At 37.1% G+C, this 27101-nt stretch overlaps 1 protein-coding gene across 39 annotated transcripts in view; it reads left to right on the top strand.

The window, feature by feature from the left end:
* GOLGB1 (golgin B1) overlaps positions 1-27101 on the top strand; it is a 91539-nt gene that overhangs the window by 24814 nt on the left and 39624 nt on the right. For 9 of the 39 annotated variants that reach the window (XM_074033337.1, XM_074033346.1, XM_005548016.5 and 6 more), the window contains 7 exons: positions 1896-2021; positions 4493-4615; positions 5761-5874; positions 7437-7839; positions 10634-10749; positions 24038-24152; positions 26756-26829. In XM_074033337.1, the coding sequence (XP_073889438.1) occupies positions 1896-2021; positions 4493-4615; positions 5761-5874; positions 7437-7839; positions 10634-10749; positions 24038-24152; positions 26756-26829 (1071 nt within the window). The remainder of the gene's footprint in view (positions 1-1895; positions 2022-4492; positions 4616-5760; positions 5875-7436; positions 7840-10633; positions 10750-24037; positions 24153-26755; positions 26830-27101) is intronic. The other 30 variants (XM_074033339.1, XM_074033353.1, XM_074033338.1 and 27 more) reach the window with 7 other exon arrangements.

Consider the following 27101-nt stretch of genomic DNA (forward strand, 5'->3'; position numbering starts at 1 on the left):
ATATTTCTGTCAGCATTGTGGTCACAACAGCTTAACCAATCTCCAAGGAGTGCTAAACTTTCTGTAGTTGTCTTATCTTCAAACCCCTCATTGGAATCTAGGCTTTTTTTTTTTTTTTTAAGCTAGTTCCCCAGAATTCTTCCAGCCTCTGCCCATTACCCAGTTCCAAAACTGCTTCCACATTTTCAAATAATCATTATCAGCAATGACCCCACTTGTCAATACCAATTTTCCATTTTAGTCCGTTTTCTCTTGCTTGAGGCAGAATACCTGAAACTGGGTAATTTATAAGAAGTTATGGAGGCTGAGAAGACCAAGGGTGAGAGGCTGCATCTGGTGAGGGTCCTCTTGCTAGTGGGGGCTACTCTGTTTTTTTTAATAGTAACTTTATATAGGATATGACCTTCATCCTTTTCTGTTCCTTATTTTTGTGTGAAATTCATTTTCCTAAACCTCTATTTGGAAGGAGGCTTGATTCAAGAAAGCTTTTCTTAACAGACTTCCTTTTTCTGTTGTTTTTGTGTTGTGTTCAAAGATATGGAAGCTGGATTTCTGAGATTTCCTGGCTTTCTTCCTTCTGCCCTTCGCTTTGGTTTATATCAGCACTGTCCAATAGTAATAGGTTTATTTGTAATAATTAAAGACTGGAAACAACTCACATGCCCATCAGTAGGGAGGTATTTAAACTGTGGTATATCCACACACTGGAATACTACTTAGAAGTGAAAAGGAACCAACTATACAACAGTAGAAGACCTTCATTTTAAATTTTGAAATGTGTCTATATTTATTTTTGAACTTCAAAAATTCAGTTATAATGTTTATCTTGCAATTTATTAGTTATGATTAAATTGGTATCAACTGTTACTCAAGCTGTCTGCATGAAGTATACAAGTAAACACATTACAATGTTATATAGGGGTCTAGATAAAAGTTACACTGAATCAACCCATTGATACCAACTACATATACATTTGTTACTTGTGCAACACCTCAACAGTAACTTACATGATGCAACAGATAAGATGAAATATAGTCATGCCAAAACAAAGTTGTACTTAATGGAAAAATAATTTATACTTCGGTTTTCAAATTCAAATTAAATAATGTTAAAAATTAAAAATATTTCTTTTCTATCAGACCCATTTCAAGCCCTCTATATCCACATGTGACTAGTTGATATTGAATTATACAGTATGTTTGTAGACCTCTTTCTTCTGTCTCTTTAATTCCTTTTCTGCATAATTTTTATGTCACTCCTGGCACTTTCTTCTTAGTACAGGTTCATGTCTCAGAAGGGAGCCATGATGAGTCAGTTTTGAGAGTTCCGGGGGCCTAGATTGCTCTAACCCTTTTAGACCTTCTTACTGTGCACCCCTTGCATTTACCTAGTATTAAGGAATGGCAAAGCCCTGCCACTATTCTAAAATTGGCCAACTGTGCATTCCAACAAATAAATACATTGGCTGTTTAGTGGTGTCCCTTTTTCAGAGCCATCAGATTTCACTCTGTTGCTGCCTTCTTTTTCTTATATGATGTAAGACTAATACAATGTAGTTCTTGTGGGTTTTGGTGGTTTGTCCTTACTAGCCTATATTTTATGGTTTTTAGGACGGTCTGCCTAATTTTACCGTAAATGTTATATGTGGTTTTTTTGGTTTCACTATCTCGTACTATCTCTATGTGAGGATTCAGAGAAATTGAAAAATTGCCACTACTGCTTCTGTCTTCTTCTGACAAATAAAATTTTGATAATGCATGCAATTTCCCTTTGTGTTCAATGGAAACTAGACGGAAATGTGGTAGGCATTTAGGTCAAGCAAGAAAGGGAGGTCAAAGAATTAATAATGCTAATTCTTTTGCTTAAATAATTTTTTTTCCTTCTATGTCTTCAGTTTGATAAGAGTTCTACAGAGATGAAAGAATTTGTAATGATGAAGCAACAGCTCCAGGAGAAGGAAGAACTCATTAGCACTTTACAAGCCCAGCTCAGCCAGACACAGGCAGAGCAAGCTGCACAGGTAGGGGTGGAAGGGACCTCACAAAATCGGGATAAAGAGCAATGAGTCACTTTAAGAAATCTTAGTAGATAAAAGTATAGTAGCATGGGTGTTGCACTAGAAATTAGAAGGATATATAGTAGAAGAGATTAGGAGATGTGTGATAGGTAAGTGTGTCATTAGGGAACACCAGAAAACCTCACAATGTGTTATTTACCTTGATTAATTTTCTGTAGCCTAATTGATGACTGTTTCTTAGTTCTGCAGGTCCAGAAACTTAATTTTAATAGCAGACAGAGATTCAAGTCTTTTAGGAATGGGCTCATGCTGAGTTCAGAGGAGATCAATAAGTAAACCAAAAGAAAGAAAAATAATTAGGTTCATTCTTTCCCTAAAATAATATCTATCTTAATAGGAAGATAAATTATAGTTAGATTACTTAGTGAGCTTGTAATGAGAAAGTGGTGTAGGTCATGTGATTTTATGTTAAATGGCACCAGTATGTGACATTCTTCTTCCCATTTTTTTCGTCTATCGAGACGAGACCATTTGGATTGGCATCCTCAACTTTTTCTATTTTTCTAGGTTTCTTGGTTGGCCACCCATTCCCACATATTTATTTTTGAAATTGGGTCTCACTCTGTTGTCCAAGCTGGAGTACAAGTGGTACAATCATAGATCACTGCAGCCTCAATCTCCTGGGCTCAAGCCATCCTCTCACTCACCTCAGCCTCCCAAGTAGCTGGGGCTACAGGCATGTACCACCACATCTGGCTAAATTTTTTACATTTTTTGAAGAGACAAGTTCTCACTATGTTGCCCAGGCAGGCCTCGCTCTCCTGAGTTCAAGTGATCCTCACACCTTGGCCTCCCAAAGTGCTGGGATTACAGGCACTGTAATTTTTGTGTGGCGGGGGGGAGGTGCAGTGGGGGAATGCTTATGAATCATGAAAGATTTTTTTCCCTGAAGTACTTTTGTACATTGCTAAACCTAATCTTATCCATTAGGTGTTTACTTTATTAATAATTTGTAGTATTAATGGTGCCTTCTCTCTGTGGTTGGCCTACTGGTGTGTATACCGTTAAAATTGTATATCCTGAAATTCTTGGTTTTACCTATTAGCTTTTATTGTGTCCTTTTTTAATTTTTTATTTATTTTTATTGTGTCCTTTTTATGTATATGCAGTATATAAAGTGCAGGATGAAGAAATACAAAATAGGTTTTTACCTATATGTTGCTAAAATATGGAAAGCCAGGATATATAAACGTATTAAGAGATTCATCATAATTTAAGGCTTTCTGAATAAGTGCCAAAGCAAGCAGCAGTACAAACAAAATATTTTGAGAGGCGAAAGAGGTCACTGTGAGTATGACAGTTAAGGAAAATTACATGAAAAAGTTGGGATTTAGGCAAAACCGTGATAGATAGATAATATTCTAGACAAGCTGGGGAAGATAATTTCAGTGATGGGGAATGGTGTGAGCAAAACTGCAGAGAAGAAAAAGAATATAGAACATTTATGGGAAAGGAGTTAGAAATGTTTGGCTAATGAAAGACTCCAGTGCCTACACACTTGAAACACAAGAGTCCAAATTCCTAGTGAGTTCGGAATCCAGATAATAAAAAATTATGAGGATTTTCTTTTCTCCTCCCAAAAAAGAGAGCCAAAGTTGATTCAAGGTGTCACAAACTGCGATAGCAGCAGTAAAGGACCAATGCAAAATGGGCAAGCTAACAGCTAAGCAGCATGCTCCACTGTAGATCTTAAGGAGATGAATAAGCAGATGCACACACGCACAACCTAAAAAGAAGACGAAGCACTGATACTGAGCAGCTTACGATCAGTCTATTTATTTCCATTTCATTCTGTTCAGAGCCAGTTAAAAATGAGCATGATCTAGAAGGCTGCAGGTAGTGACAGCTGAAAACAGCTGTCTGGGGAGGTGGTGTGGATTTAGAAGCACACCAGGTTCTTTATTAGAAGCAATTCTTTGAAAATAAGACTAGAAAGATAGATTAGTATTTCCAGTTGCAGAGAATCTTGAATAAATGATATGTTAGTTTGAATTTTCACTTATAGGGCATGAGAATTTTATTGAAAGCTTTTCAGCCATGAGCAAGAAGTGTCCATGGTTTAATAGAAATCTAACTTAACTTCACCTTATGTGTTTAATATCTTAATCTTTCTAGAACTTTAAAAAATACACTTCTTGTATATTTAAAACATTTCTAGTAACCATGAGTGTATAATTTTTGATCAAAATTTATGTTAGGCTAACCTCTGAATTTGAAAATAGGCTTTCTCTCACATTTCGTAGTTACTGTCTGGCCTATCTCTCTTCCAATGTCCTCATCCTTGACAATCAAAATTTCACTTTAAAAAGCTATTATCAAGTCTCAGTGTCTGTCTTGGAAAGTAGTCTGTGAGTTTTATTTGTGCAATATTCGGGGAGTGTAACTTGCATAGTTTCTCTGGTATGTGTCTTCAGTTGAGTTCCATGCAGCAGGTGGTCCGAGAGAAAGATGCCCGCTTTGAAACACAAGTTCGTCTTCATGAAGATGAGCTTCTTCAGTTAGTAACCCAGGCAGATGTGGAAACAGAGATGCAACAGGTGTGTTGCTAAAACTCAGTAGAATGACTGTCATTTTGGTTAATATTTAATCCATCACAGCCACTTTCCTACCCTTACCCACTGCTCTTCACTTGGTGTTAGTGTTTTCCTTATTGGCCTCTTTGGTGTCCTTGTGTTCTGTTGCATAAAAATTATTTATTTTTTGTTATCCTTTTCTTGCCTTTTACCCCTCTAATCAGGTTGTTGGTGCTCAAAAGCTGAGTTTAGTTGGTGAATTTATGTGATAGTCAAAAATTGGTTTCTCTTCAGTTTTCTGATTATAGCTACCTTTGTGCATTACACACCTAACCCAAAGCTTCAAATCAATGAAGTCAGTTTTAAGTATTCAAAAAATTAGAGATGAAAAAGAATGATTTTGAAGCCACGAAGTCTTTTATTAGATCAGTAATTCTTTTTAAAAATAATTTGAGTAGATTTTGAAAATTGGCTTCATTGTATTTGAGTTCACCATCTACTAACTCAAAGTATTTGATTTCACTTAGTGTGTAGTGCAGTGTGGTACTGAAAGGCACTTCAGTGATACTTTATGTTTGATCTGTTTAATTAGAGTGAAAAGTAATTAGAGTTAATTAGAGCAAAAACTTCTAAGTTCTAAGCACTCTTTCAGAATGCACCACTAAATAAAGTGTTAGAATACAACATATTATTAAGTAGAATACTAATTGTATATGCTTATCGTTGATTTATTTATTCAACAAGTGTTTTTCAAGTGCCTGCTCAGTGCATGAAACTAGGAGAAGAGAAATGGTTCTTGCCTGCAGAGAATGTTCTCTTGGGTGGGTGAGATGTACATGTTACCTATGCTATCTAGGTACAGGTTATTAACTGTTATGATTTTGAAGGCAGATATGTGTCATTGTTTTTTTCTAATTTTTAAAGAGGCTCCCTAATTCAGGGACTTGCTTGTATCTGGGTCTGGTTGTTGATGGTGCTCTGGAGAAGACATTTTGGAGAGTCTTTGTTGCTACTGGATGGGGAGCATGGCATGCTGGTCTCCCACTCTTTAGACTGTCATTTTCAACACCCCAAAATTTTAGTACACAAATCTACATGACATTTTGAAAGAGAAGCAAATACAAGCACTCATTTGTTAGCACATTATGTCTAAAATGTTTTCTTCTCAGAAATTGAGGGTGCTGCAAAGGAAGCTTGAGGAACACGAAGAATCCTTGGTGGGCCGTGCTCAGGTCGTTGACTTGCTGCAACAGGAGCTGACTGCTGCTGAGCAGAGAAACCAGGTACTGCCTTCTAATCTTTACTTCCTGCCTTGGGGGGTATTCATTTCCACTTTAGTTTGCCAGGCAGTAGATAAAAAAGCCTATTTAAAGTCTTCAGAGAATTGATGCCATTTATTCATTCTTTCAACGAATACCTTGTACTTAAGTGGTGGGGATGCAGTACAATTAGGAGCAAAAATAAATACAGTTCTTTCCCTCATGGAGCATACATTGCCCTTCTTTATTGTTGCTCTTTCCCTTTGCCATTTTAGGTCTAGGGTCCTAGTTTCTCTGGAATGTCATACAGATTGAGTATGCCTAATCTGAAAATCCAAAATGCTCCAAAATCTGAAACTTTCTGAGCACCAACATGACACCATAAGTGGAAAATGCCACAACTGACTTTGTGGAACAGGGTAACAGGTCAAAGGCAAATATGCACAAAATCATTTAAAATACTGTATAAAATTGTCTTTAGGTTATGTGTATACAATGTATATGAAACAAATGAATTTCATGTTTAGACTTGGGTCGCATCCCCAAGATAGCCAATATATTCCAAAAATCTGAAAAAAATGGAAAACTGAAATACTTCTGGTCCCAAGCATTTAGAATAAAGGATACTTGGCCTATATTATCCTTTAGTGAGTTTCTTTTTCATCAGTTACTCTTCTCTGTCTTGAATGATTTTTGTGCTTTATGTACAGTCCCATCTTTTCTTGTTTTTGTCAATTGACCTTCTGTTGGATTGAAATGATCTCATTCTGCAATATTCCCTTGAGGTAATCAGTAATGCTGATCTGACTATAATCCATCCTGCCATTTTCTTTCTCATATTGTCCTGATCTTCATTCTCATTGAACTCCATTGAATTCCACTTTGCTCCTCCAGTATGTTAATTCTTCCTTACCCTTGCTCCTTTCCGTGTCCTGTATGGACCCATGCTTGACAGTTTGAACTACCTTTTTTCCAGCCCTTGGATTCCTTGTGTCCCTATCCTGTCACATTCAAGTAGTCTCATCAAAATGCAGAATTGGTGCTACAGTCCACATTCTCACAATGTTTGTTTTTCTGGGTGCCTGTGTGCTGCTGGAGAAAGTCAGCCAGTTCCTCTCCTCTTAATTTTCAACTCTCCTTCTTGAGAAGGGCTTTCTCTCTAGCATAGAAACATATTTCCATTTTTTTCTGTCCTACAAGAAGCAGCACTTTACAATGCTTGTTGAAATGAAATAATATGCCGGGCGCGGTGGCTCAAGCCTGTAATCCCAGCACTTTGGGAGGCCGAGACGGGCGGATCACAAGGTCAGGAGATCGAGACCATCCTGGCTAACACGGTGAAACCCCGTCTCTACTAAAAAATACAAAAACTAGCCGGGCGAGGTGGCGGACGCCTGTAGTCCCAGCTACTCGGGAGGCTGAGGCAGGAGAATGGCGTGAACCCGGGAGGCGGAGCTTGCAGTGAGCTGAGATCCGGCCACTGCACTCCAGTCTGGGCGACACATGGAGACTCTGTCTCAACAAAAAAAAAAAAAAAAAAAGAAATAATATATTTATGGCTCATGAGACTTTGTCTTTTTTCTTAGATTCTCTCTCAGCAGTTACAGCAGATAGAAGCTGAGCATAATACTTTAAGGAACACTGTGGAAACAGAAAGAGAGGAGTCCAAGATTCTACTGGAAAAGATGGAACTTGAAGTGGCAGAGAGAAAATTATCCTTCCATAATCTGCAAGAAGAAATGCGTCATCTTTTAGAACAGTTAGAGCAAGCAGGCCAAGCCCAGGCTGAACTAGAGTCTCGGTATAGTGCTTTGGAGCAGAAGCACAAAGCAGAAATGGAAGAGAAGACCTCTCATATTTTGAGTCTTCAAAAGACTGGACAAGAGCTGCAGTCTGCCTGTGATGCTCTAAAGGATCAAAATTCAAAGCTTCTCCAAGATAAGGATGAACAGGCAGTTCAGTCAGCCCAGACCATTGAGCAGCTGGAAGGTCAGTAGCTGATTGCTTTTGAAGTCTGTGTCTCTACCACCTGAGTGGCTTGTATTTCATATTTTCAGGGATCCGTTAATGAAATCTTTGCTCAAACCGATTGAACCAATAGAAGGACTGAGAAAAACAGCTCTTCTGAACTTCTTGATGCATTTTTCCTGCCTCTGACTGGCTATAATCTGTCTTAATATTATAATTATCATTATAATACTAAAAATGTGATAGTGATGTTCCAGATATTAAATAGAATGCTATGTTAAATATGACTCTGATCTGAAGGATTCAGTGACTGAAACAAGTGGGATTTGAATTAGTTTTTGGAAAACTTAGGCCAGATCTAGGTACATAGGTTAGGAGACTAAATTGCATGGAGTCATCCATAAATCTAAAGATGAATGGGTCTCAATGCTTTTCTTATAGGTGAAAATCTCTTTTCACCTGATTTCTTATAGGTGAAAATTTATCCTTTAAGAAGGTATAAAGGAAACTTTTTTTTTTTTTAATTATTATTATACTTTAAGTTCTAGGGTACATGTGCATAACGTGCAGGTTTGTTACATATGTATACTTGTGCCATGTTGCTGTGCTGCACCCATCAGCTCGTCATTTACATCAGGTGTAACTCCCAATGCAATCCCTCCCCCCTCTCCCCTCCCCATAATAGGCCCCGGTGTGTGATGTCCCCCTTCCCAAGTCCAAGTGATCTCATTGTTCAGTTCCCACCTATGAGTGAGAACATGCGGTGTTTGGTTTTCTGTTCTTGTGATAGTTTGCTAAGAATGATGGTTTCCAGCTGCATCCATGTCCCTACAAAGGACACAAACTCATCCTTTTTGATGGCTGCATAGTATTCCATGGTGTATATGTGCCACATTTTCTTAATCCAGTCTGTCACTGATGGACATTTGGGTTGATTCCAAGTCTTTGCTATTGTGAATAGTGCCGCAATGAACATACGTGTGCATGTGTCTTTATAGCAGCATGATTTATAATCCTTTGGGTATATCCCCAGTAATGGGATGGCTGGGTCATATGGTACATCTAGTTCTAGATCCTTGAGGAATCGCCATACTGTTTTCCATAATTGTTGAACTAGTTTACAATCCCACCAACAGTGTAAAAGTGTTCCTATTTCTCCACATCCTCTCCAGCACCTGTTGTTTCCTGACTTTTTAATGATTGCCATTCTAACTGGTGTGAGATGGTATCTCATTGTGGTTTTGATTTGCATTAAAAATGTGTTATTATAAAAGTAATATATGCCTCTAAAGAGTTGAACATTTTAGAACTTTATAAATTAAAAAGTGAAACTTCCTCAACACTAATACTCCATCTCACCAATCCTCTTCCCCAAATTATAACCTTTACTAATAGATTGGCATAGACATAGACATAAACAAAAGATTTTAGAAAGAGTTAAGTTGAAAATTTGTATTGAGGCCGGGCGCAGTGGCTCAAGCCTGTAATCCCAGCACTTTGGGAGGCCGAGGCGGGTGGATCACAAGGTCAGGAGATCGAGACCATCCTCGCTAACATGGTGAAACCCCGTCCCTACTAAAAATACAAAAAACTAGCCGGGAGTGGTGGCGGGCGCCTGTAGTCTCAGCTACTCGGAGGCTGAGGCGGGAGAATGGCGTGAACCCCGGAGGCGGAGCTTGCAGTGAGCCGAGATCGCGCCACTGCACTCCAGCCTGGGCGACACAGCAAGACTCCATCTCAAAAAAAAAAAAAAAGAAAAAGAAAATTTGTATTGAATAACAATGTTAGCCAGACAGTTTTTTGTTTGTTTGTTTTGAGACAGAGTTTTGCTCTTGTTGCCCAGGATGCAGTGCAATGGCGTGATCTCGGCTCACTGCAACCTCCGCCTCCCGGGTTCAAGTGATTCTCCTGCCTCAGCCTCCCGAGTAGCTGGGATTGCAGGCATGCACCACCATGCATTGTATTTTGTATTTTTACTAAAGACAGGGCCTCTCGGCATTGGTCAGGCTGGTCTCGAACTCCTGACCTCAGATCATCTGCCTGCCTCGGTTTCCCACAGTGCTGGGATTACAGGCGTGAGCCACCGCTCCCTAGCCAGACAGTTTTGAAGGGCATCACACAGGACCAGGGTGTTACATGAGCAAGCTGTTCTCTTAAGTATGTTAATGTTTAAAACCATGTGGTGGAGTCTTGGTGGAATCCATAACACCTGTTGAGAGTGAAGAAAACAAAAACCCTAAAGCCGTTTTCAAGGGGGAAATGGAAAATGAACTTTAAAAAATGCCTAGGGCCGGGCACAGTGGCTCACGCCTGAATTCCAGCACTTTGGGGAGGCCAAGGTGGGGGGATTACCTGAGGTCAGGAGTTCGAGACCAGCCTGGCCAACATGGTGAAACCCCATCTCTACTAAAAATACAAAAATAATTAGCCGGGCATGGTGACACACGCCTGTAATGCCAGCTACCTGGAAGGCTGAGGCAAGAGAATCACTTGAACCCGTGAGTCAGAGGTTACGGTGAGCCGAGATTGCATCGCTGCACTCCAGCCTGGGCAACAGAGGGAGACTCCGTCTCAAAAAAAAAAAAAAAAAAAAAAAAAAAGCCTAGGCCTGTTTTATTTCACTTTTGAAGGAAGTGACTTACTGAGGTGTCCTTTGGTCCTTGAGAACATTTAAACAGTTAATAATGTTGTCATTGGCATCCTAATTTTAACTAAGGTAACTAGTAAACAGCATACAGTGTATCCTTAGAAGATAATAATAACTACATTTCAGACTTGAAGCAAATATTACATTTATTTGTTTTCTTTTCCTTAGATCAACTCCAGCAAAAATCCAAAGAAATTAGCCAATTTCTAAATAGACTGCCCTTGCAACAACATGAAACAGCATCTCAGACTTGTTTCCCAGATGTTTATAATGAGGGCACACAGGTAATTAAATGTGAACTTCTTATGAATATTAACTGTTTGTCTTTGCTGTATCTGTACTTCAGTGCTCTAATGAGGATTTATTCCAGAGAGCTATATAAACCTTATGTTTTTTCTACCTGAAAAAAATACTTTTTTGAGGACAATTCTATTTGAAAGGAATCATGAAAGGCATTAATGCAGTGTTTCAACAATAAAGAATAAGAAACTAATAGATAACAAATACCATGGTCTCAGAAGCCTTTCTGATTTTAAGGTCTTAACAATTTGTATTGGAGATGAATCATTACTTTTGCTTTTATAGTTGATTTTCCCAGTTCAGAAGTCTTTTTTTTTTTTTGATAAACTAAGATTTGATCAGGTTTAGTGAACACAAGTCAGTCTAATCAAACTTAAAAGTCTACTATGGAAATCATGTTGTTCCCATTAATTAATTAACAGTAAAAAAAATAATGGCCAGGTAGCTTCTGATTGGCCAGTATATTCTCTCTTCCTTCTACAAAAATCTCTGTAGAGAGCTAGATTATAACCATCGAAGGCTGATGCAGGCTGATTGAGCCTGAATATCAAAATGAAGGTGGTTAGTTTGATGTTCTTAATTGACTAATGTCAAGTTGAGAAAACTAGATTCAGTCATCTCCACTGTAAGATTATACCCTTCCAAACTCACAGACATATTGGTCAGCACAGTCCTGTCGTTCCCGGGCTGTACTGTCCACTGATAAAAATTTTTGCCTCTTGGTTTCTAGCATCTAGGGTTTCCAGTCTCTTCTGTTCTCCCATTCTTGACTTTTTCCTCCAATGTTTTGTGAAGATATTTTCCAACCATTCAAATAAGTTGAAAGAGTTTTGTAGTGAACGTCTGTATACCCCTCTGAATTCTATCATGAACATTCTACCATGTTTGCTTTATCAAATATCTATTTATTCATCCCTCTGCCCATCCATCAATTCATCTTAAATTTGTAATACATTTCACTGTAAGTTGTGGACATCAGTACATTTCCCTCTAAGTATGTCAGCATTCATATCATTGACTATATTTCAATATTTATTTGTAATTATTCTTTTTCTTTTGAGGTAAGATTTATAAACCTTTAAATGCACAGATCTTAAGTATGCAATTCCTTGAGTTTTGTCAAATGCATACACCTGTGTTGCCCAAACCCCTATTCAAGGTATATCACGTTACCATCACCTCACAAAGTATCCCTGTACCCGTTTATAGTCATCCTCACCCTTCCCCTCCAAAGACAACTACTGATTTTTCACCATAGATTAATTTTGCCTGTTTTACAACATCATGTACATTTAACCATACAATAGGTCCTCTTACGTGTAAAGCTTTTACTCAGCATATTTGGAGATTCAACCATATTGTGCATGTATTGCTGAGAAACATTTTATGAACATGCTGAATTTTCCATTTACATGATTGTACTGCATTTTCCTATTGATGGACACCTGGGCTTTTTCATGCTTTGGCTATTATGAATTAAACTGCTATGAACATTCTCATACAAGTAGTTATGTGGACATATGTTTTCATTTATCTTCAGTAAATACTAGTTGAGGAATTGCTTTGCTGGGCCATAGTGTACCTACATATTTAGCTTTATTAGGAATTGCCAGATCTTTTCCCAAAGTGGTTGTACTATTTTTTTTTTTCCAAGATGGAGTCTTGCTCTGTCTCCCAGGCTGGAGTGCAGTGGTGCCATCTTGGCTCACTGCAACCTCCGCCTCCCGGGTTCAAGCAATTATCCTGCCTCAGCCTCCCAAGTAGCTGGGATTACAGGCACCCGCCACCACGCCCGGCTGATTTTTGTATTTTCAGTAGAGATGGGGTTTCACCATGTTGGCCAGGCTGGTCTCAAGCTCCTGACCTCATGATCTGCCCGCCTTGGCCTCCCAAAGTGCTGGGATTACAAGCATGAGCCAGCACACCCGGCTGTGGTTGTACTATTTTATACTCCCACCTAAAATTTATGAGAGTTCCATTTGTTCCACATGTTCTCCAAGATTTGGTGGTGTCAGTTTTAAAACATTTCGGTCATTCTAATGGGTATATAGTGGTATTTCATTGTGGTTTAAATTTGCATTTCCCTGATGACAAATTATGTTGAACCTTTTTTCTTGAGATTCTTAGCCATATGTATACCTTCTATTGGTGAAGTGTCTGTTTACATCATTTCCCCATTCTTAAAATTGAGTTCTTTGTCTTTTTATTATCAAGTAGGAATTCTTTATATATTCTGAATGTCAATCTATTATCATATATTTGGTGAATATTTTCTCCCATGCTGTGGCTTTTGCCTATTCATTTTCATCATGACATCTTTTCATTGGCACATACTTCTAAATTTTGATGAACTTAATTATTTATCATTTTTTATTGTTTTTTTTCCTGTGTCCTGTGAAACCTTTGCTTAGCTCCAGTTCATGAAGATATTCTCTTATGCTTTCTTCCACAAGCTTTATGGTTTTAGTTTTCATGTGAAGTCTCTGAATCTCAAATGAATTTTTGTATGTGTTGTAAGGTAAAGGTCAAGTTGTTTTGTTTTTTCCCTATGGATATTTCATTGTTTCAGCACCATTTCTTAAGGAGACTTTACTTTCCTCATTGGATTCTTTTGCTGCCTTCATTGAAAATCAAAGACTAATACATCTACTTCTGAATTTTGTGTTCTGTTATATTGATCTATTTGTCAGTCCCTATGGCAGTATCACAGTCTTCATTATTGTAGTTTGTTGTTAGTCTTGAAGTCAAATATTAATAGTATAAGTCCTCCAACTTTGTTCTTCTTTTCAAGATTGCTTTGATTATTCCAGGTCCTTTCCACATAAGTTATACAATCAGCTTCTCAAATTCTTCTTTTTAAAAAAAGACAGATGAGATTTTGAATGGGTACTGTGTGGAATCTATTGATCAATTTAAGGAGAATTGACATCTTTACTAAACTTTTAAATCTACGAATATAGTGTGTACTTACATTTATTCAGATCTTTAATTTCTTTCAGCAGTGTTTTTTAGTTTTCATTGGAGAAACTGTGCACATTATAACATTTATTCTGAAGTAGTTAATATTTTTGATATTATTATAGATGGAATTATTTTTATTTCATTTTCCAATGTATGCTAATATGTAAGTATACAACTGAATTTTATTAAGCTTATATTCTGTGACCTTGCTAAACAAATTAATTTTATTGGTTTTAGTCTCTTTTTGTAGATTCTCTAGGATTTTCTATGTAAGCAATCATGTTATCTGAAAATAAAGACAAATTTCATTTCTTTCTAATTTTTATGCCTCCAGTACACTGTTTAATAGAAGTGGTGAGACTTGACCTTCTTGGATTGTTTCTAATCTAAGCAGAAAGTGTTCCATAATTTGCCATTGGCTGTGATACTAGTTTTAGGTTTTTAAGGAATTTCCTCTATCAGATCATCCTCAATCTTGTAGAGGAAATTTTCTTAGTTTTTTTGCTATTTCTTAATTTTTTCTTAATTTTTTTAAAATAAACTTTCTTTCTTTCCTTTTTTTTTTTTTATATTTCTAGGCTATGTGGTTCTTCTATGAGTAATAACAAATGTCAAGTTGTAGCAAACCTCCTAAAATTTTTTCTATTTATTTATTTATTTTTTTGAGATGGAGTTTCACTGTTGCCCAGGCTGGAGTGCAGTGGTGTGATCTCAGCTCACTGCGACCTCCATCTCCCAGGTTCAAGCAATTCTCCTGCCTCAGCCTCTCAAGTAGTTGGGACTACAGGTGCCCACCACCACACCTGGCTAATTTTTGTTATTTTTAGTAGAGACGGGGTTTTGCCCTGTTGGCCAGGCTGGTCTGAAACTCCTAACCATACCTCTTAACCATTGGTGATCTACCTGCCTTGGCCTCCCATTACAGGCGTGACCCACTGCGCCTGACCAGTTTTGTTTTTGTTTTTTTAAAATTTTATTTATTTCTTTCTTTTGAGACAGAATCACTCCATCGCCCAGGCTGGAGTGTAGTGGTGCGATGACAGCTCACTGCAGCGTCAACCTCCTGGGCTTAAGTGATCCTCCCACCTCAGCCTCCTAAGTAGCTGGGACTACAGGCACATGCCACCATGCCCAGCTATTTGTGTGTGTGTGTTTGTTTATTTATTGGTGGAAATGGAATTTCATCATGTTGCCGAGGCTGGTCTAGAACTTCTGGACTCAAGCAGTCCTCTTCCCTTGGCCTCCCAAAATGCTAGAATTATAGGCATAAGCCACCACACCCAACCCCAATATATTTGTTGAAAAAAATCTGCATATAAGTGAACTCATGTAGTTCAAACACATGTTCAAGAGTCAACTGTATTATCCTTTTTCTATATTACTGAATTTGATTTGCTAATATTTTGTGAAGGATTTTTGTATTCATATTTATGGAGGATATTAGTCTATGGTTTTCTTGTTTTATAATATCTTTATCAGGTTTTGGTATTAAGGGTATGGCAGCCTCATAATATGTTCCCTTTTCTATTTTCTGTGAGTGTTTCCTTTCTTTCTATTTTATGAGAGTTTGTATGTGATTGGTATTATTTCAGTTTTTGAAAATAATTTTTTAAATACTTTTTTAAAAAAGAATTTACCGCTAGGTGCAGTGGCTTGCGCCTGTAATCCCAGCACTTTGGGAGGCCAAGGTGGGTGGATCACCTGAGGTCAGGAGTTCAAGACCAGCCTGGCCAACATGGTGAAACCCCATCTCTACTAAAAATACAAAAAAAATTAGCTGGGCATGGTGGCAGATGCCTGTAATCCCATCTCCTCGGGAAGCTGAGGCAGGAGAATCGCTTGAGCCCGGGAGGCGGAGGTTGTAGTAAGCCGAGATCGCGCCATTGCACTCCAACCTGGGTGACAAGAGCAAAACTCCGTCTCAAAAAAAAAAAAAAAAAAGGAATTTACCAATGAAACCATCTGAGTCTGGAGTTTTCGGAAGGTTTCTGATAATGAACTGAATTTCCTTTACAGATATAAGGCTAATAATAAGTTATTGTTTTTTTTTCACTCTGTGCCAGTTTTGGTTTGTTTGGGCTTTTTTTTTTTTTTTTTTTTTTTTCCTGGGGTTTTGTCCATTTCATTGAAGATGTTCTGTTTTTGTCATAATGTTGGTTATAGTATTTACTTTTTATCCTTTTAATGCCTGTAAGCTCTGATCCCTGCTGTTGTTAATTTGTGCTTCATTTTCTTTATCAGTCTACCTAGAATTTATTCAACTTTTTCCCCCAATCTTTTCAAAGAGCCACTTTTGGCCTTGTTAATTTTCTCTGTTGCTGATTATTTTCATTTTCATTGATTTCTACTCTTTAGTGTTTCTTTCTACTTGGATTTACTTTGCTCTTCTTTTTATAGCTTCTTAAGGTGAAACTTTTTATCAAAGATTTCAGGTCTTCTTTTCTCATATGAACATTTAAAGTTAACACAGTTCCCTCTAAGCACAGCTTGTTATGTTGTGGTTTTTTAATCATTTCAGTTTTTGAAGATTTTTCTGAGTTTCTCTGTGGTTTTTTCATTGACCATGGATTGTTTAGAAGTGTGTTCTAAATAAACATGTTGTTGTAGAATATCCAGCTATTTGGTTTTATTTCTATATATCTTACTGATTTCTAATATAATTTCATTATGATCAGAGAATATGTTTTATATGACTTCAATCCTTTGAAATTTATTGAGACCTATTTTATGATGCAGCATATGGTGTCTTGGTGAACATACTTTGTATACTTGTAAATAGTATTCTGTAGTAATTGGATTTAATGTTCTACAAATAGCACTTAGATCATAGTATTGTTCAGGTTATATTTGTCTTTGATTTTTGTCTGGTTATTGAAACATTTGCTGAGAGGGGGTTGAAATCTCCAACTACGACTGTGGAATTGTCTGTTTCTCCTTTTAATGTAGTCATTTTTTGCCTCTTGGTAATTGGAATCTCTGTTATTAGTACATACACATTTATCTTTCAGATAAAATGTTCCTTTTTTCACTTACAAAATGTTACTCTATCTCTAGTAATACTTCTTTATTTGCATTTCTCTGTATCTGGCATTAATAAAAGTATTCAGTGTTATGTTTATTGCTTGAATGGTATATTCTTTTCTATCCTTTTACTTTTAACTTATGTCTTTCTTTAAAGTGAATGTCTTGAAGGCAACATATAGTTGGGTTATACTTTTTAATTTCTTCTCTTCTTTGTAATTGGAGTGCTTAGTCCTTTTAATGTAATTATTGATGTGATTGGATTTAGGTCTACCATTTTGCTTTCTGTTTTTTTCCCTCTGTTTTCCCTTCTTTTTTCCTGCCTTCTATTTGATAATTAGAAGTTTCTTGAATTTAATTTTCATTTATTGATTGACAACTTTTTCTTTTAAACAGCTCTATTAAAGTTATACTTAACATACAGTAATGTGTACACGTTTAAAGTATACAGTTTAAAGAGGGTTTTGTTTGTTTGTTCATTTGTTTTTTGAAACAGGGTCTTGTACTCTCACCCAGGCTGGAGTGCAGTCATGTGATCAGAGCTCACTACAGCCTTAACTTCCTGGGCTCAAGCAATCCTCTCACCTCAGCCTTCTGAATAGCTGGGACTATAGGCATGAGCCACCATGTCTGGCCAATTTTTTTTTTTTTTTTTGTAGAGACAAGGTCTCACTGTGTTGCCCAGGCTGGCCTCAAACTAACTCCTGGGCTCAAGTGATCCTCCTGCTTTTGTCTCCCAAAGTGTTGGGATTACAGGTGTTTAAGCCACAGCACCCAGTACAATTGGATAACATGTAAAACCATCACTACTATCAAGAAAATGAACATATTCATCATCTCTAGAAGTTTTCTCATGTCCTCTTTTAATCTTTTCCCTCACATCTTTCCCTACTAGACAAACACTGATCTGCTTTCTGTCATTACAGATTTTTTAAAAATTTTATATAAGTTGTATATATACTTTTTTGTTGGCTTATTGTACTCAGCATACTTGAGATTCATCCTAATGTCTGTTTAGTAATAATTCATTCCACTGTATTGTTGAGTATGTTGTAAACAGCACAATTTGTGTACCATTGACTCATTGATGGATAATTTGGGTTGTGGACAGTTTTTGGCTAATACATATAAAGCATTTACGTTTATGTTTTAAGGAGATTAAAATAAGAAAATAAATCTTAACTACCATTGCAGTTACCATTTCTGGTACTTTTCATTCTTTGGTGGTAGATCAGAGATTGCCAATCCTTTTATGTATAGTAAATATTTTAGGCTTTGTGGGTCAGATAGTCTTTGTTGCACGTACTCAACTCTGCCATTGTACAGCAAGAATAGACATAGAGCGAAGGGAAACAAATGGTTGTGGTTATGTTCCAATAAAACTTTATTTATGCGGACCTCCAAAGTTTGCCAAACCCTGGCTCCATATTTCCATCTGGTGTCATTTTTCTTCTCTCTGACGGACTTTTTTTTTTATAATGGAGACAGGTTCTCACTTTGTCGCCCAGGCCGGAGTGCAGTGGCATGATCATGGCTTACTGCAGCCTCATCCTCCTGGGCTCAAGTGATTCTTCCACATTGGCCTCCAGAGTAACTGCGACTACAGGCATGCACCATGATACCCAGATAACTTTTTTTTTTTTTTTTTACTTTTAGTAGAGATGAGGTCTTGCTAAGTTACCTAGGATGGCTGGTTTTAACCTCCTGAGCTCAAATGATCCTGCCTTGGCCTCCCAAAGTGCTGGGATTACAGGTATGAGCTACTGGACCTGGCTCTGAAGGACTTCTTTTAATTTTTGTGTATGCGTGCACATGGATGTATGTGCAAGTCTGCTGGTCATGGTTTTTTTTGTTTGTTTGTTTGTTTGTTTTTGAGATGGAGTCTTGCTTTGTTACCAGGCTGGAGTGCAGTGGCGCAATCTCGGCTCACTGCAGCCTCCGCCTCCCGGGTTCAAGTGATTCTCCTGCCTCAGCCTCCCGAGTAGCTTGGATTACAGGCACCAGCCACCATGCTTGGCTAATTTTGTATTTTTAGTAGAGATGGGGTTTTGCCATGTTGGCCAGGCTAGTCTCGAACTCTGGTCTCAAGCAATCCACCCCCCTCAGCCTCCCAAAGTGCTGGGATTACAGGTATGAACCACTGCATCTGGCCCTTGCATTTTGTTTTTGATAAGAAATCTGTCATGCTTCTCTCTTTCTGTTTTTTCCTGCCTGCTTTTAGGATTTTACCACTGTTTTTGAGCACTTGAATTATGATGTGCCTTGACATAGCACGTTTCTTGTGATTGGGGTTCATTGAGCTTTTTCAATCTCTGTGTTTATAGTTTTGGAAGATTTTCTGCCATGAATTAGTCAAATTAGTCAAAACCTGCAATCTCTGCCTCCCGGGTTCAAGTGATTCTCCTTTGTTTCTATCTTTGTTTTGTTAACATACTTTGGAGCTTTTTTATGGGATTCAGTTAAATTCTTTGAAAAAACTTGGTCCTTTCAGATCTTGCTGCTTTGATTTGTTAGGAGGGTTCGAATCAGTGCTCAGTCATTCCTTACTCCTGAGGCAAGACCTTGCTGAGTATCCTACTCAATGCCCTGAGAAGTGTTTTTTCACAGTTGGCTATATAACTGACACTCTTCCGGGTTTTGTGTGAGTACCAGGTGCTATTCTTTAATCTCTTCAGATAGGTAGGGGTAGTTCAGGTAGCCTTGGATGCTTTCCTCACATTCATGTGCTGCTCTGTACTTCACTGAACACTTGTTCAGTCCCTTTGCAGATCTGCAGAGTTTTCTCCGCATGTGACTTTTTCCCATCTGATATTCTGTTCTGTGAACTGCAGCTATCTTGCTCTTTCTGGACTGTCAGCTCTGTCTCATGAACTTAGGGAGTCTACCAGGCTCAGCCTATGTTCCCCCTTCTTGGATCATAAGCTGAAAACTCTCTTAAGTCATGAAGCTTGGTCAGCTTTAGGGATCACTTTATTTGTTTTCTGCCTCTTTCAGAGATAATTATCCTTTGTTGCTTGATATGCAGTATTCTGAAAATGATTATTTTATTATTTTGTCTGGTTTTGGTTATTGCTATTTCAGGTAGGAGGTTAAATCCGTTCCATGTTACTCAGTCTTTAGCAGAAGCAAAACTCCTCTATTGGGTATTGAGCTATATCTTTTTACGAAAGTTTTTTAAGTGGTTGCTCTAGGAAGTACAACATATATCCTTTTCAGTCTTCTTAGAGTTAATACTGTACTACTTCACTTAAAAGGTAGAATCTTTATAATCATATACCCTTACCCTATTCCTTATGCCACAGTTGTTGTATTATATTAACAAAAGTGATAAGCCTCAGCACACAATTTTAATATTTGTGCTTAAAACGGTTATATAGATTTGAAAGACATTAAGGGGAAAATATTGACCTTAACATTTATCCACATATTTACCATTTGTAATGCCCTTTCCTCTCTGATGATCAGATATCTATTTGATACCATTTTCTTCAGCCTCTACAACAACCCATAATATTATAGTATAGGTCTGTCTGTGAAAAATTTTTCTTAGTTTTTTCCTTGTCTAAAAATGTCTTTATTTTACTTTTACTCTTGAATGATATTTGTTACTGGATATTATAATTCTGGATTGACAATTTTTCTTTCAGAACTTTTTTTTTTTTTTTGAGACAGAGTTTCGTTTTTGTCACCCAGGCTGGAGTGCAATGGCACGATCTCGGCTTACCGCTACCTGTGCCTCCTGGGTTCAAGCGATTCTCCTGCCTCAGTCTCCCGAGTAGCTGAGATTACAGGCATGAGTAACCACGCCTGGCTAATTTTGTACTTTAGCAGAGACAGAGTTTCTCCATGTTGGTCAAGCTGGTCTTGAACTCTCGACCTCAGGTGATCCACCCGCCTCGGCCTCCCAAAGTGCTGGGATTATAGGTGTGAGCCACTGCATCCAGCCTTATAGGCGTGAGCTACCACATCTAGCCTTTCTTTCAGTACTTTAAAGAAGGTGTTTCCCTCTTCTGGCCTATATTTTTTCCCTAAAAATTGGTCAGTATTCATTCAAATTGTTGTTCCTCTGTATGTAAAGTATCATTTGCCTATGGAGATTTTAGACTTTCCTTTTATCCTTGTCTGTGATGTACTTAGTTATAGTTTTCTTTGTCATTCTCTTGCTTGCTTTTGTTGAGTTTCTTACATATATAACCTTACATTTGAGAAATTTTTGACCATTTCTTTTTTTGTTTGTTTGTTTAGCTAGTTTTTATTTATTTTTATTTTTTTTAATTTTTTATTATTATTATACTTTAAGTTCTAGGGTACATGTGCATAACGTGCAGGTTTGTTACATATGTATGCTTGTGCCATGTTGCTGTGCTGCACCCATCAACTCATCAGCACCCATCAACTCGTCATTTACATCAGGTATAACTCCCAATGCAATCCCTCCCCCCTCCCCCCTCCCCATGATAGGCCCCGGTGTGTGATGTTCCCCTTCCCGAATCCAAATGATCTCATTGTTCAGTTCCCACCTATGAGTGAGAACATGCGGTGTTTGGTTTTCTGTTCTTGTGATAGTTTGCTAAGAATGATGGTTTCCAGCTGCATCCGTGTCCCTACAAAGGACACAAACTCATCCTTTTTGATGGCTGCATAGTATTCCATGGTGTATATGTGCCACATTTTCTTAATCCAGTCTGTCACTGATGGACATTTGGGTTGATTCCAAGTCTTTGCTATTGTGAATAGTGCCACAATGAACATACGTGTGCATGTGTCTTTATAGCAGCATGATTTATAATCCTTTGGGTATATCCCCAGTAATGGGATGGCTGGGTCATATGGTACATCTAGTTCTAGATCCTTGAGGAATCGCCATACTGTTTTCCATAATTGTTGAACTAGTTTACAATCCCACCAACAGTGTAAAAGTGTTCCTATTTCTCCACATCCTCTCCAGCACCTGTTGTTTCCTGACTTTTTAATGATTGCCATTCTAACTGGTGTGAGATGGTATCTCATTGTGGTTTTGATTTGCATTTCTCTGATGGCCAGTGATGATGAGCATTTTTTCATGTGTCTGTTGGCTGTATGAATGTCTTCTTTTGAGAAATGTCTGTTCATATCCTTTGCCCACTTTTTGATGGGGTTGTTTGTTTTTTTCTTGTAAATTTGTTTGAGTTCTTTGTAGGTTCTGGATATTAGCCCTTTGTCAGATGAGTAGATTGCAAAAATTTTCTCCCATTCTGTAGGTTGCCTGTTCACTCTGATGGTAGTTTCTTTTGCTGTGCAGAAGCTCTTTAGTTTAATGAGATCCCATTTGTCAATTTTGGCTTTTGCTGCCGTTGCTTTTGGTGTTTTAGACATGAAGTCTTTGCCCATGCCTATGTCCTGAATGGTACTACCTAGGTTTTCCTCTAGGGTTTTTATGGTATTAGGTCTAACATTTAAGTCTCTAATCCATCTTGAATTAATTTTCGTATAAGGAGTAAGGAAAGGATCCAGTTTCAGCTTTCTACTTATGGCTATCCAATTTTCCCAGCACCATTTATTAAATAGGGAATCCTTTCCCCATTTATTGTTTTTGTCAGGTTTGTCAAAGATCAGATGGCTGTAGATGTGTGGTATTATTTCTGAGGACTCTGTTCTGTTCCATTGGTCTATATCTCTGTTTCTTAAAATATTTTTTCTTCCTATTCTGCCCCTCGTCTCTTCTGGTACTCCAATTACACGTATATTGAACCTTTTAATATTGTCCCACGTGTCCCTGAGGTTGTATTCATTTTTTTTTTTTTATTCTTCCGTCTTCAGGTTGGATAATTTCTGTTGATTTATTATCTTCAAGTTCACCAAGACTTTCTTCTGTTGTCTATATTCTATTAAGCCTATCGAAATTTTCATTTCAGGTATTATGTTTATTAGTTATAGAATTTCAAACTAGTTCATTGTTACATTTTCTTTGTTCGTACTAAGATTTCCTTTCTTCTTATTCATTATGAGCATTTTCATTTATGTCCTAAGCATAGATAAAATAGCTTCTTTATTAAAATTCTTGTTTGCTACTTACAAAATCTGCATCGTTTTATAGCTAGAATCTGTTGATTACATTCTTTTCCTTGAGAATGGGTCACACTTTCCTGTTTCTTTATGTGTGAATGGTTTTGTTTTGAATTCCAGATGTTGTGTTTTGTTCTCAAGATTCTATTTTATTATTTCTAAAATTTTAGTTACTTTTTATCAGACAGTAAGTTGGACTCAAACCCCAAACTCTGGCCTATGACAGAGAGGCATCAAAACTCCGTTCAGTTATTTTTGCCTTAGCTGGGCTGCTTTAAGTCAGTTCAACAAATACATAGTGCCATTGTTCAGCCGGCAATTTCAGCTAAGTTTATACACAGAATTCAGGGCTCCTCCTTCCTAACTCTTTTTCTTCTCTCTGATCTCCCTCCTCACTTCCTAGCAGCTATGTTTGTCCCAAACTCTTTCTTCTCATTCTTCAAGCCAGAAATATCTGTGGCTATTCTATTAAGAGTTTTACTTGCCCTGTGTACTGCAAACTGGGAACTTCCCTCAAAATAAAAGCCATAAAAACCCTAAATTCATCCCTTGCTATTTATTTTAAACATTGGATGAAGATTTTGGGGTCAAGTATGCTGTGAAGACCCTCATGGCTTAAAAATTCTACAATTGTATGAAAATTGTATAGAATAATACCCATGGAGAATAAAAAAAATATGTAAAGACATAAAACTAAAGATGTGGCATAATTAGATATATGCCTATCCTTAGGACCAAAAATTCTGGATGTATAAATTAAGGCAAGGGAATTTTTATTATACTTGGAAAAAAATTATAAATATTCTTCCTTTCTTAAGAGGTACATATTCCTTTGCCTCTATTCCTCTTTGTGGAACCTCTCCTCATGTTCATTCTCCTTCAGGAGAGAGACCATGTTACTTGGTGGCATTAATCTAATCTTTTAATATTATTTGTTTGTGAACCTGAAAATGTTCTTTCTTATGCTATAGACTTGGAATTTCTATCTTTGTATTCCAGGCTTCAATCTTAAATTTAAAAGCCAATGAACTTGATATTTGTGTGAAATATTTTATTTCTTTTTCTAAATCTTTAGATAAAACACTTTTCTTCAAAGATTACCTAGGCAGATAAGTAGATGTTATTTTTAAAGTATTTTCATGGCTGGAGAACTTTTAGAAGACAAAAATGCTAGAGGCTATCTGGGCATTAGTGTGAGAATTTTCTACTGGAGAATCATTAATTTGTTGTCTTTCTACAATTTAGGCAGTCACTGAGGAGAATATTGCTTCTTTGCAGAAGAGAGTGGTAGAACTAGAGAATGAAAAGGGAGCCTTGCTCCTTAGTTCTATAGAGCTGGAGGAGCTGAAAGCTGAGAATGGTATGTATAAAAGAAAACCATAATTCTCTGTCTTCTTATCCCACAAGTACCTCTACTTTTATCATTATTTATGTGTAACATGTAGAATTCTCTGATTCCATGATAATAAAGATTTAGATAATAGAGCTGGTAACTATGAAAGATAAAATTAATACACATTAAACAATTAGAGCATAGTATCAGTGTTTACATAACATTTTGCATTATGGACTATACATGCTGCAGGATTTCTTTGTAACTCATAATCATTTTGGAATGGTCATTGTATCCTATAGGAAGTATGGCTTGAACAGGACCTTAGTAAGATGATTTTTAAAATAGGTAAAATGAAGAAAGAAAGGACATTCTGGTAGTAAATTTGTGGGATGAGGTAACAGAGATCAGTATAAAGGTTTAAAGGTAGAAACTATGTTGTGAGTGAGTGGTTTATGCTTGTGCTGTACCCTACTTAGAATCCTGCTCCTTTCCTTTAGTCTGGATGATTCTTACTCATCTCTCAGGCCTTGACTAGTATATTATCTTTTTCAGGAATTTGGTACTGATCCCCAAAAGTTGGGTTAAATGATTTTTTGTGTGCTTCCATAGTATCCTTTTATACTTTTAACATTGTATTAAAATGATCTGTTTATATGTTTGTCTTTTTTACTATAAGCTCTTAAAGTTTATAAGCTCTTCAAGGGCAGGGGCCATTTTTTTTTCTATCTTTGCTTTACCCAAAACAAGTATACTACCTGGCAAATAATGGATACTGAATAAAGTTTTGTTGGATTGAACTGAACTTAGCATTTTATCCTATTGGATTGTGTGTGAACAGTTAATGAGAATGAAGATGTGTCTCCTTCCACTTATCATATGCTTCATGTAGACTTTATGGATTTAGTAGCGTATCGTTAATGCTTTGTTGATCTAATTCATCTTGGATTAACTGAGTACTACACTTTATCATTTAGGAGTGAGAATGAATAGCAAGTAAAGGTTGTAAAACTTTTATTAAACTCTATAGAGCTAGTATTTCTAACGTAACCATTTTACAGTTTTCCACTTAGATCTAAATGGAAGCTTATACACTTGTATCAGATGATTCCCACTATTTCTAATAAGTAAAGAACACCACAAATTCAGCTCATTATTTAACCCATTCAGAGCACTTCTTTGAGACCTTATCCATGATGCTTATTTTGCAGTTTTGCAAACAATCTGTATCCTGTCCATGTGGTTTCACATGGTTTGGAGGTATTATATGGGTTCCATTCCTTTGCTCTTTCCTGCAGGGATCACTGACCTTAAGGTTTTCTATATTGGTTTTTGCGTCTGGCCTCACAGATTACTTTTACCTTGTATGTCATGTTCTTTTCAACTCACCTTTTGCACTGACATTTCTACCACTGTACCTCTTTTTCAAGTAATCTTGTGAAGTGTCTGAACATATTATATAGTGTCTTGAATTCACTTGTCTCATCTATGGTGCCTTTCCTATGTGCCAGGCACTATTGTCGTTCCTGGGGATACAGCTATGATCATATTGGAGAGGAAGACAGACTGCAAACCTGTTTATACACATAAGAAAGTTTCAGAGAATGATAAGTATTAGGCTAAAAATAAAACAGGGTATTTCAAGTATGCCTTGGAGAAGAGGAACGCAGAATTGGAGTAGTGAGAGTAGGCCTTTCCGAGGACTTTAAACCTGAATGATGAAAAGGGGACAGCCATGCAAAGAGGCTAAGCAAAGAGCATTCCAGGCAGAGAAAAAAGCAGTACAAATGTCCTCAGGTATGAATGAACTTGATAAGTTTGCAGAAGAGAAAACAGGCCAGTGTTTTTGGAGCAGAGTGAACAAAAAGGGTGCAATACAAGAAGAGGAGGTTGCAGAATTAGTAGGGTCAAAGCATAAGGGTTCCTGTAGGTCACATTAAGACATTTGGATACAGTATAAAAAAATATATATATGTATTTTTCCTTTGGTATATCTGTTTTATCTTCTCAGAAAGAATATAAGCTTCTTGAGGATATTGATATCGATGCTCAATATATACACATTGTAACAGAACTTGGGTTAAAACTCCAAAGACTTGGATTCTAATCCCAGCTCCCTGAACTAGCTGCATAATCTTTCGGGTCATGTCATTTCTTTGTTTCCTTATATGATCATTGAGGAGATAGGATAGCTCCCTTTTCGTGCTAAAATTTGATATCTTTATGAACATTGAAGAACACTGTAAGTGCTATATTAATGCCAAATATATATTACAAACATGGTAGGATTATAGATAAATTATATATATTGTCCTAGAAGTTCTGGATTATGCCACAGAAATAGCTGCTGCTCTATGTCCTGCACCCTGGCATCCTTCTCCTTTCAAACCTTCCACTATTTAGTATACTTCATTCAGTATCATTATCATCACCTAGTACTGTTCTATCTTATATCTCATGTAATCATATCCTCTTGCCACTTCTTTATTTTAATGAGGCTTTTTCCTCTCCCAAACTATTTTATTTTGTAAAAAAATTATTTCATGCATTTCAGATAGCTTCACATGCAATCCTGTTTGTTCATACACTCCATATATATCTTCTAAAGATATTTATTTTGTGACTTTCAGAAAAACTATCTTCTCAGATTACTCTTCTGGAGGCTCAGAATAGAATTGGGGAAGCAGATAGAGAAGTCAGTGAGGTAAGTGATATGTTCTTAATATAATCAGAACATGAACTAGATTAAGAGAAGGTAGCTTCATATGAAAAGACGTCTATAATTTTCTAGTGTTGTCAGAGAAGTACATTACCTATAGTGTAAGACCTATTAAAGAGATTCATAATGGTTATTATATCTCATTTATTGTTACTTGTTTCTGAATATTAGAATTCATTGTCCTAAAGCAACACAAATATAGTAGCTACTAATTTGGGATTTGATAACCCATTTTTTTTATACTGGGTTATCATCTG

Source organism: Macaca fascicularis, chromosome 2 (assembly GCF_037993035.2).
Source record: "Macaca fascicularis isolate 582-1 chromosome 2, T2T-MFA8v1.1".
Lineage (NCBI taxonomy): Eukaryota > Metazoa > Chordata > Mammalia > Primates > Cercopithecidae > Macaca > Macaca fascicularis.